This window comes from Melanaphis sacchari, unplaced genomic scaffold (genome assembly GCF_002803265.2).
Source record: "Melanaphis sacchari strain LSU unplaced genomic scaffold, SCAv2.0 Contig2_pilon_pilon, whole genome shotgun sequence".
In the NCBI taxonomy this organism is placed as follows: domain Eukaryota; kingdom Metazoa; phylum Arthropoda; class Insecta; order Hemiptera; family Aphididae; genus Melanaphis; species Melanaphis sacchari.
Window position 1 is genome coordinate 1975373 of NW_020271173.1, and position 12877 is coordinate 1988249.

The 12877-nt window shown below is 21.8% G+C and overlaps 1 protein-coding gene across 1 annotated transcript; it reads left to right on the forward strand.

The window, feature by feature from the left end:
* The first annotated feature begins 6399 nt into the window (after positions 1–6399).
* Positions 6400–10320, forward strand: LOC112596002. The gene is made up of 5 exons (XM_025341439.1): positions 6400–6536; positions 8225–8399; positions 8510–8601; positions 8692–8853; positions 10012–10320. Exons 1-5 carry the CDS (start codon positions 6468–6470, stop codon positions 10252–10254), a joined length of 741 nt encoding a protein of 246 aa, XP_025197224.1. The 5' UTR covers positions 6400–6467; the 3' UTR covers positions 10255–10320.
* Positions 10321–12877: the final 2557 nt, after the last annotated feature.

The window sequence follows — 12877 nt, forward strand, 5'->3', positions numbered from 1 at the left end:
AATTAGCTTTAATGCCATAAGGACACTGTTGTTACCAAATAATGTGATTTGTATGAAAGTGTTTTGTTAAGTCATTATATTTTAAATATATTTTATTAATTGCTTAGCTTTAAAAGAGACTTATTATTATCTACTTACTAATTTTTATTATAAATGTATATTGTGATAACTAATAACTAATATAGATTTTAAAAAACAAATATCTTGTCTTAATTTTTGTTTTAAATATATTTTAAGAATATATTTTTAACCGTGTTCAAGACATGACAAAATAAATTTAACTAATTATCGAAAATTGTTTGTTCTTTAATATAGAGTCATTTTATATTTCTATACAATATAAATTATATATCCCATATGCATATATGGAGAATTATACTTAAAATATATTGTTATACATAATTTATAAATCAAAAATTGTTTTTAAAACAAATACTTTTATCCTTATATTTTATTTTTAAAAGGACCATATTGTATAATACATATCTATTTAATGTATTATAATTCATGTGTTTCAATTTATATTTACAATTTTTTAGCTACAGTAATAAGTAGATACCTATCCACTTTAATAAGTTTAGATGTCGTCGCTCAAATTTAATTTATTAGGTGAGCAAATGCAACTGATAAACATAATTCATTCATAATAAGGTAGACAAATTAAATTAATTATTTTTCAATTTTATTATTGTGATCATGATAATTGCGTTGTATTATGAATATTATTAATCAAAGTAAGAAATATAAATTGTATTAATATCAACTCATCCCATGATCCTGTTTCCAGTCGGTACCCAGTATCCAGAATCTTAACTTATACTATAGTTATTTATAAATATTTTAAATTTATATTGCACATTATAATATAATTAATATAAGTAGATCCGGACAATGAAAAAATTGAGTTAAGTCACCAAAACTATAATGATTTTAAAACGATGCAGTCACAACAAGCAAAGAGATATCTTTCTAGACTTCATATGTATTGAATTTTTTAACGTGCATATTGATACTAGAGTTTAATTTATGTTTTATTAAAACGTGTTCGTTTAATCTATTCTGTCATTTAGAGTCTAAACTTATAACTATAATAAGGTATAAGTAAAGTATAACATTAATTTCAACTTAAGTTATTTCCATGCTTATCGTCATGGTCGTCTAGTGACTAGTTTATGGTAATGAAACCGAAGATTGTAACTGACACAGTAATTGAGTAGTAATATTAAATATACATAATACACTGTATTCTCTATTTATTTAGCCATGGAGGTAATTTAACCCTATAAGCCCCTATAAATAATATTTTTGAGTTATAACAAAATAATTAACATTGATATTTTTCATAAGAAATAGACAATTTCGTTGAAATTAAAATGTCTATAAAAAATAATTGTGATTGTATATTTTTTAAGTGTTTTAGTTCTAGTAGTTCTAGAAATTCTTTCGAAAAACATTTTATTACATTATTAAGCCTTAGTAAAAACAATTGAAAATGTTATAGTTATTTTTTAAAAATTCTACTACAAAATACTTTAAGTGTGTACATTTTTTTATTTTTGTTAAAATCTGAACTTGAAATTCATTGAAAAAAATAATGTGTTTCTTAGTATACATAAATAACAAAATTTAACATAGTAAATAATTTTATACATTATTAATATAAAACAAAAAATTAAAATTTTATTTATTTTTTAGAAAATTATACTTTGTATAGAAAACAATCATGCGTAAAATGCTAGTTTTTTAAATTATTTTTGTTTTTTTTTATAAGTATTACTAAAAAAATTGTAATTACCCTCAAAGTATCAACTAAAAACTAGTTTCTAGATGCTACCAAAGATAACCCTCAAAGTTAAAATATATTGAAACATTTTTACTGCACCAAAAAGTGGTAACAAAGACAAAAAAAAAAAACAAATAACTCTGATCAAAATCTAAATAAATCATTACAATTTCAGAAAAGTTTTTAAGGTAGTCAAAATTATTTGTTTTTTTTTTTTTTACATATAGTAAAATCTACAGTATTTCTTAAGTAAAACTACATCAAGAATCATTTGGCATATATATTCAAAAACCATATATAATAATAACTTAACTATGTTTCTAATCACCTATATCTAAATAAAATAATGTTATGAAATAGAAATTTCCGATGGTACCACAAAATAAATGTTAATTAATTTATTATGTGATTATACCTTTATAATACTATGATTTAGAGTTTTTGTACTTATATATATTAATATTGTCATCAAATAGTATATCAAAAATGCGATATATCAGCCAAAAATCAAAATCAGAAATACTTATAATAGCTAAAATATTTTAGTGCTAAATTATCTTAAAAATAAGTTACAATAACAAGTCTGTATTTTGAATTTAAATAAAATGCACTAATAATTTAAATCACTAAAATACCTACTTATTAAGCCAACCAGTTTTCTATAGTTAAGAATAAATTATCAACATGATATCGACATCTGCGTGTGGTGAAACGACGACTACGGCAATGACAGAATTACAAATTCATTTGGAAAAAAAAAATCATATAATATTATTAGTATATACTTACCTAATGAAACGTTTAGAACCTGATTTAGTAAGTGGTAAATATTTATATTATACGCTTACGAATTATTCATTTATAGTATATTCTTGTACTTAGGTACGTGTTTACCGGTTATAAATTACACTTAACTAATGTTATTCATGACGAATCTAAGCGTGTCCAGAATATTAAAATTGTACATTTTTATCATATATTTAAATACCTATTTATTATTTATATAACCTAACCAATACCAAAAAAGAGCAGTGAATCTTCTATTTAAAAGCAAAAACAATTTTCAGTACTTTTTTGTGAGCTTTTCAATGTAATAAATGTATTGATTATAAAACATTATAGATTGTCAATTATAATACGAAAGTAATTGTATTTAAATTGTTTAGTTTAATGCAAAAAAAAAGTAAGCAAGTGGGTACCGCTCGGCAAATGGTTGGTGTAGACTGAGCGTAAATGGTATATTATCCTATATGACTAAATCACTAAAATTAATAAATTTCATGAAATTTTTTATGATGTTTATACTAAAGTAATTTATTTTGCAACTAGTAGTACAATAGATTGAATTACTTTTTGTATATAACATTTTATCTAAAACTATCGTTGTGCGTATAAAATATAATAATTTACATAAAAGTATTATATCCCAGTGAATAATATTTTAAAACTATAACAAAATAATGAATATCGTTATTCATAATTTAAATACGTAATTTCATCCAAATTCGAACTTAAAATTTTTATGAAAAAAAAAAATTTATTCTATGCGCCTCGCCTGTACTACGATGAGTTACCCAAAGGACCACTGGGAATAGCCGAAACAATAATATTATTATGTAGGTTTATCTCCTTGTATTTAAAAGGATGCTGGTAGGCAACTACACATGCATGCCTGAAATTAAATTAATAGACAACCTCTTTAATACTTAACACCCGACGATGAAACGTAACTACCGCTGATGGTTAAGAAAACGATGATGCAAGTTATTTTATGAAGGCAGGAGCCTTGTGGTCAATTCTAACTGATGTAATGATCACAAAGTAAAAATACAAGTATTTAGGAATGATCTTAAAACTAACTTACACTACTTAAAACTATGGCATGTGAGCCGACGCAGTCTTAACGACCTGGGCGGCCTCTCACGCACCCCCGCGGGTACTAGCGGACTTATCCATTTACCAACGGGTACCGATCCCGATAATATCTCACCTTATATTTTATATTATTTTTACGTTTTACAAAAATTCTGTGTGTAACAGATGTAAGTGTATACATAAGAATTTCAGCATTTTGTGGAATTAATATATAATTATTTCAGGTTCAATTTTATGGTTATTATAAACGAGCTTATTTCTTATTTTATCGTGTTGATTATAAGAGACTTGGATCCAATATCCAAGATAACGCTCTAAATATAATCATATAGGACAAAATACGGTCTGGAAAATTAGCATTATAAGATATACGCCGTACCTTATTATTACTCCATTAAGTCAGATTATGTACAATGTCGTACAATTATTTATTAAGTTCTGTTTAAAATATTGAAATTAATTATAGCTGAGATAATATTTTCGAATAAAAATAAATTAGGTATGTCTCGAAGGTTACACAAATACAATTATTAAACAAAATTTAAAATTATAAATTCATTAGCATGTCGTACAAAACGTATTTTATTTAATTGTGAAGTCGTTTTAAAAACTAATATGGACTATTCAAATATTTCTATTTCATTATTGATGAACATTTGATTTGAGTTAATTTAATATTACTAAGCTCATCACCTATTTGTATAATATAAATCTATGCAAACTATACACTATAGCAGCGTTCCCCCAAGTGTGTTTCGCCAAATATATGTGGTTATTGAGAAAATTATTTTACGTTATATTTGGAAAAAATATTATTAAAAATTAATATTTTATATTATTTTGATTAAAATTTGATTTTTTAACTAATTTTAATAAACAATCATCATTAAAAATATCATTGAAATATTATTTTGGAGTATTGGTTTTTCTTTTTTTTAGAAAAATTGGAGTTGAGTTGGAACTAACGATATTGGAGTTTGCGAAACATAAACTAAGGTGTCGTCGTCGTTAAAATTTGAGAAACACTGTACTATAGTACTATAGCACTAAGTGAAGCCCAATGTATTCTTGAGAGAAATCTAGTTAAATAAATAAATATTATTTACTGGAGCAACAAAATACTGAGATGTACTGCAACCTCATACCATTATATAAAATCGTTCACTACTTTTTTTTTCTCTTGGCATACTCATATTAAATGATTTAAAAAATAATATGTTGTAAAAAAATCTTAGATACAAACATAGATAATGTAATTCTTAATAATGATTTTTGTTATTGTTTAATAATTAAACAATTATTGTTTATAATACTAAAGGTACCAACACAAAATTGGTTCTACTGAACGCAAATTTAGTATGGTGTAAATTTGCTCAATAATAATAATGAAATAAAATATTTCTGTATATTATTTAACTTGATTATTACTTTTCATAATATTTGTTTCATACAATATTTATCACCTACTCGTATTATATAATTTGAATTATTATTTTAAACTTAGTTCAAAAGCAAAGAAGATAGTTATTTTAATAACACCATACGGTATACATAATTTTTAATCTATACTAACTTAATACAACACTTTGAGAAAAAAAATGAAAAATTAAATAATTACAAAATAGATCAAAATAAATTACTAAATAATAGATATATATTTATAATGATATAAATAAATAACAATTAAATACAACAATTGATTTTCTATGAGAGAAAAAGCTTAAAACTAACATAAATAATTCAATAAATATATATATAAATCAATAAAATACAAAATTATTTAAAAAGCTCTATTAGGTATACATATAGAACATAATAAAATGTCTTTTTAATTTTTATAATTTTCTAGCTTTCTAGCTGGAATAATAACATTTTCTTTTTAGTCCCGATTTTGAGTGCCAATGTTAAAACTACATTAATTTATGAATTTAATTTAATTTTGGATCTATTTGGCGATGGTTACGATTATAAAGACTAGAATTTTTTTTATGTTGACAGATTAGTGTATATAATAATATTAAAAGTTTATCCAATTTTGTATTCAACTCTATGAGATTTCAATGAAACATTTGTGTATATTATTATTACCGCTTTGCTGTTTTTATACATAAAATAATATTGAATTTTGATCTATAAATTATATTTTTAACAGCAATTATGACAAAAAGTTTAACAAATTAATATATTTTTAATTATTAATATTTTGTTTATAATTTATAATAGTTTTATGTTATATTTATGAATTATGATAATTTCAATTGTGTTTCATTTTAGTATATTTTATTCAAAATATTTAAATCTATAATGATATAATTACAAAATCAAACGAAACGTATTTCCTTCGATAACTCAAATAATGTACAAATACCGTGTACTTTGCACAGCGTTGTAGAAGTATAACTAAATGAAACAGGACGTTTAGATCATATAGACCAACATAACCATCACTTATCATCTTTTGTACTTGTAACTATGCAATACTTTATCAGCTCTATTAAAATGTTATGTATACATAATATATACTTACAATGTTTATATCATAACAAGCTTACAGTACGATAGTATACAACTATAAAATGTTCTCTCAGTCATTTTTTTCATCATTAATAAATTAGTCATTTCCCAATTGTGTTGGTGCGTGTACAAAAAATTACTAAAAACACAATACACCACCTTTAACTTTTAAACTACCTACATAATAACCTCTATGTCTATATCATAATAATTATCTTAATGAATTAGTTAATTATTAGTTATTTTTTATTAAAAAAACATTTTGAGTTGTGATTTTTATTTTATTTTTGATATTATGTTAAAGACGTGTTTCGGATGTTGTCCACTACGTCATGGTGTCAGTGCGATTGCCCTTATAAACATAGTAAGAACTTAAAATAATTGTCTTTAGTTTATAATTTATTTATTTTACACCTACAAAATGTGTTTGCGCATTTTAATGTTATTAATATTATTCTTTTAGTTATTATTTATAAAAATTGTTATTTTAATCACATTTCATATTATACACAAAACATATTATATTTTTATTTTATTCTTTATGTTTTTATTTGTTACGTTATATTTCCGTTGATAACATAGAACAATATGTGATTAATATTATTAATAATAAAATGAGTATTAATAACACCAATATCGTATTTAATAAAATTAATACAATCAAACAATAATTAATAAAAAAAAAAAGTTATTATATTATTTTAATGAGAAAATTCGAAATTAAAATTTACACAACATAATCTAAATTACAGTTAATAATAAAAAATAATAATTTCTTTAAAAAATTTTTATATAATATATTATAACTGCTATTTGTCCAAAATAAATCATTTATGTATCTCTATTTTGCATATAACAATATTAATTTAATTTATTTAACTGCTATACGTATTAACAAGTTTATGACACAATAAAACAAAATATAGAACTTTGTACCTGCATCTTGCTTGCTCATATCTAATATCAACAATCCTAAAAATCTTTCACATTTTAGTATACATACTGTGCATCATATTATTGTTTATATTTATGTTTAGAAATAAAAAATAAAAAACAAAATACATTTAAACAAATCTTTATTCGTTGTTAACAAAATAAATAAATATTATTGCACCAAAACTATCTGAGATTTCATTTCAGAAAGGACACTAAAATGTTATCATTTATACTGGTGCTTAAATATCTATAAAGATATTTCATATAATTTAACAAATAGCGTTTAAATGTTAGATGAATAGAGAATGATTCAACTTATCTATACTAAAATATTTATTTGTTGTAGGTGTATTATTTATAACCTTTTCGAAATTGTATTATATACTAACATGAAGTATATTATGATAATTAAAAATTATATTATAAGTATGCATATAATTCAAAATTAAATAATATTAGATGTTAAGAATTATTTAATAAAAAAAAAATCTTTAATCTTCGCTATTAAAATTAATGCTGTATTAGTACAATGTTTTAGTACAAATCAAATAACAATTAAAATTAAATAACTATCATTATAAGTCTATAAAATAGATTTAAATGAATTAAACAATTGAAAAACTAAGGAAATCTTCACCTGTTTACTTATTTTGAATTTACTCTGTTATTCAGAATTGTTAAAATTAGAAATTCAAATTTCTATAAAAAAAAAAAAAAAAATGATAATACCTAAAAAGTAACAAACTCTAAAAAATTCTCATTTAAATTTTTTGTAAAAATGTACGGTTATTATTTTTATAAATTACAATAGAGAAACTAATATAATTTTATACAAAACTAAGTTAAGTAAATATATTCCAAATTTTGGTTTGTTTTTCTTAATTATTTGAAGTAAAGAGTACTTGAAACTTGATTTTTTTTTTCCAAATACCAATCAAATCCAACTTTCTACCCAAAAACCTCACTAAATTTGAAATTTAAATCTTTTTTACTGCTTTAAATGTGACAATAGATGAACAACTAAAAAAATATACCTTTACATTAATTCAACAGTCACTTCGTTCATTAAATATTAATTTTATTAAGTATATCATATTATACCTTTTACTTTTATAGATTTGGAATATTACGGAAGGTTTTAAACACATTGCACATCGTAGAGAACAATATGATCGATATGATTGGGTTGAACATTCATATGATAATTCTTCAAATTCTACTGATGACAATAGCACTGCAGAACATGATTTAGATTACTGGTCAGATATCGAAAAAATACCTGTCATGAGTGGTAAGTGTTCAAAACTTGACCAATAGCATATTTTCAAATTTATTTCATACATTATATTTATTTAATAAAATTTTCATATTGATTAACTATGAACTCGAATTGGTTAACAGGAGTATACATGGACTATATATTTATAATTACAGTCAGTTGGATAGTTTTAGAATTAATTTCAAACTGCTGTCTCAAGCAATCCACCTTCAAAGTAATATATATAATGTGTATATATTTAGTACCTATAATAAATAATGAAACATAGGTATTATCGTAATTATTTTGTGTCTACTCATTGTAGCGTGCTCCTCAAAAAATCTACGCATGGCTAGTGGTTTATTACGCAAATTTATTATTTATGATATTGCACTTGGTCCATTACATAACAATGATGATTCGACATCCAATTTTGGTAAATTCGTTGTTAACAATGATAAGCCAAAATTTTGGACCTTTTTTTGCGGTATGTATAATATATTAAATAATCATAATAATTAAAACTTCAATAATAATATAATATTATATATATTAGTATTAAAATTTAAAACAATTATACATGTATTATTGTAATGTACTTATCATAGTTTTTTTTTATTTCTAATGTTATTAAAGGATTGTAATTCATTTTTTGTATAGAAATATCTAAAAAGAAAATTTTCAATTTTCAACTTGATAACTTTTTTTTTTATTAAGATAAAATAAGATGTTCTTAGACTTGGCTATCTACAATTATTGATATTTACAATGGTACATTTTAAACTATTTGAACATGATTATTAATTTACATAGAAATTTAAATAGTAAGATAATTTACTATCTAGTATATAACTTTGTAACTAAATGTACAATATTTATTTGTGATTTTTTTTAAAACTATTTTATAATAATATTATTGTTCTAAAAAAACATCTTAATTTCCAATTTTTACAAGATAATATTTTCGTAGATATTGATAACTATTTACAACAAAAAAAAAAAAAAATATGTAAATTTTTAAAAAAACTTCCATGTGTTAAAATATGGTTATAATGGTTATAGTAAAAAAAGCAATTAAAGACATATCGTATAATGTAAACATAAAATACTTTATAATGCGTATTATAATAAAATTTAATATTTTACATGTTTAAACAAATTAAAAATAAATAAGTTAATTTTAAATATCTTCTATATATGTTTTAAAATGTCCTACCTGAGACTAAAAAAATATATTGCTGTATTTATGACGATTACTAGTAACGCGTGGTAGATAATATGAATACAAAATAAGTACATTTATTATAAAAATATTATGATAATATTTTATATTATCTCTGACATAACGAAATAAGTTAAAAAAGTATAAGACAAGTCAATTAACAATTAAAAAATTAAATATTCATGTTTGATACAATTTTTTTTTTACACAATTATAAAGATTAAATTCACTAATTTTATACACATTTTTAAATTAATTAATTGGTTTTTAGTTGAGTTTTTTTTGGTAGGGAGAGGTAATTTTGTTTGTTTTTAAGTACTACAATGATAAATTATTTATTACAATATAAAATGAATAACCTATATACTTTATTACTTTTAACAAAATGTTAACTTTTATTTTTTATTATGATTATTGTTTTAGAAATTGATTTACATAGTTATTATAAGTTTTGAGATCACTATAATCCACTCATACTATATTTTTGAAGAAAAAAATATGCTTAATGACATCATACAACTCAAATGGAAATACGTATCACGTGGACAAGTAGTGTCTAAAGGTGTCGATTATTCTTCGTCATCGACTTTCAACGCAATAACATCAGGTCAAACCCAAGAAGGATCTAGAATACCACCGTACATAACCAACATTATACAGAATTAACTGACATGTTTAAAATATGTTCCCATGCCCAACAAATAAAATTGAAAAAACTCATATCATGTTACATTTTAAGGAGTATTTCTTTTTTATAGATTTTGAAAATTTATCAATTTAATTTTTGTAAGCCAAATATCACATTTAAAACTTTTGATTTTTTGATTGATATTATTCCTAAATTAAATACAATGATAGTATAATAACTAGATAGGTATTTAATTATATTAAATTAAATATTCGAGTCTATCCAACTATATTTTAACCTAATATAAAATCTTTATTCTTCGCTATAAATGTTATCAAAAGGTACATTATTATTAAAATAGTTATAGTCATTATTAAAAAAAAAAATTAAATAATTCAAAACCATTTTAATTAATGATACGTAGATACCTATTTGATTTTCTTAACTGGTACCTAGTCAATATTGTAATAGTCACATTGTTTATACTTGCATGCATTATAATTAATTAAAATAAATATTAATATTTAATATATTATAAATACCAAAATATTATAAGTACCTATTATATGTCAATATTAATAACTTATTAAATTATATTACAACTATTAATATTTTATTTTATTTTTATTTCAACGTTAAATCTTATAAAATAAGTAAAAACTAAATTAATCGATATTATTTAATATTTATATTTTAATTAAAAGTTAAAATAATATTCTCTTAAAAATATAGTCACACTAAATTTTTAAGTCGATAAAAATAGAAAAATATTTCAATAATATTTTCTTAATTATATATATTATAACAATTTTATACAGTTGAGTATGACTTATAAGTATACTTTTATCATATTATCATTACGTTATCACGTATGCGATTTACTACTTATAAAGCCACATAGTAAGAAGAGTTTAAAAGAATTCAATATAGGTGATTTTCTAAGTATGTGCGTGTGATCGTGTAAATGCGTGCACTGCACAGTAAATGATCATTATTTATAAAATTATAAGGCATAAGTCATAACTTATGAACCATAAGTAATTAGTGTATATGACTGACGGCTATGCGTAAACGAATTTTTTTTAAGGTTAACTAACCTAAGTATAAATTAGTTATGAAATTCGATTGAAAACGATTTTCTTACATTTTTAAATTAATTTTATTATTTCAATATTATTATCATTTAAAAATTCCTAATGTATAAAATTTAAAAATTTAATTTTTAATAGCTTAGGAATGAAAAGATTACTTTCAAGTAAACTGTATAACAAATCTAAATATATTTTCAAAAGTTTTATCATATTTTATTTTAAGGATTTATAGAATAAGCATAGTTGACATAAGATTGGTCTATTTTGAAATAAAACCCAGACGGGATAAAATCCACTTAAAACACGTGAAAATAAAATATAAACCTGTGCTCATGCCCCAATTATTATAATCGTTTTTTTTTCAAAGTAAAATTAATATGACATAATAAATTAAGCTATTTTATTTTAAAAATTTGAAAATAAATAACAAACAGATAAGATAATAAAAAAAAATTACGTATAAAAGAATGTAAAAACCTTAGTTTAAACCTCATAAATGATACTGAGTAATGTTTTATTTTGCTTTGTACTTATAATATTCTATACTTATTACTTGTTAAAAAATTGTGTTGTATTTGAAAATTTTCTGCAATGACTTAAATAATTTTTCTCTAGAAATATATATTTTTAAATCTAAAAATTTAAGTGATATTTAGTAGAAGATTAGAAAAGTTTGTTACTTGTTTAACGTAAAAAAACTCCCAATGTTTTTCAAGATAATCGGAAAATATAAAAGCAATTAACAGAAAAAAAAAAAAATAAGAATATTTACGCAAAACTAATTTTGTTTTTTGTTATAATTCAAAAATAAATAACGAAAAACATTTGTAATTTTCACACTATTATAATTTTTTAGGCATGAAATAATTTTCAAAATAGTTTGCTTTGTTAGTGGTATAAATACTTCAAATGTTTGATTTTCTCAAGTTTTATTTTATATTTTCACGATAAAATTTTTGTTGACAAGTAAAATATGCTTGATATTTTGATACAAGGATCTACATAATTATTTATAAAAAAAATTAAAAAATTACAAAAATACATTTAATTAATATCTATTTTCACTTTAAAAATATATAATTTATTTTTTAATGAATATATAATGAATATATAATGAATATTTTTAATCTTATCACCTTAAGTGGCTTAAACTTAAAAATTTAACTCATGTTTCCTCATATATTTTTTTTACTAAAACTAAAAAAAAGTTTAGTGTAAAGTTATCGCGCCGTGTATAAAATTAAATACTCAACACAAATGCGTTACCATTTATCATTTTACTAATGATAAATAATTAATTGTAGCTATATAACACTATATAATAATATATCAATAATATAATCGCTGTTTTTTATCTACATTATTCATACCCAGACTAAGGTACAAAATGCATGTTTGTTTAATAAAGATTTGACAGATGAACCTTTTATTTATTTTGAAAACATTAGTATCATATAATTATTATAAATTAAATATGTGTCTAGTGTTTAGTTTATAAGTATAGTTTGTTAAGTTATCAACATATGTAGAAAATAAAAAGAAAACGAAATGGTGTCTCTTTGATTGATAT

Bases quoted from the DNA above. Each gene is read 5' to 3' on its own strand.
- LOC112596002 (XM_025341439.1), top strand. From the start codon at position 6,468: ATGTTAAAGACGTGTTTCGGATGTTGTCCACTACGTCATGGTGTCAGT. The intron at 6,537-8,224 runs GTAAGAACTTAA...TTACTTTTATAG, and splicing joins CGATTGCCCTTATAAACATA to ATTTGGAATATTACGGAAGG. The intron at 8,602-8,691 runs GTAATATATATA...TACTCATTGTAG, and splicing joins TCAAGCAATCCACCTTCAAA to CGTGCTCCTCAAAAAATCTA.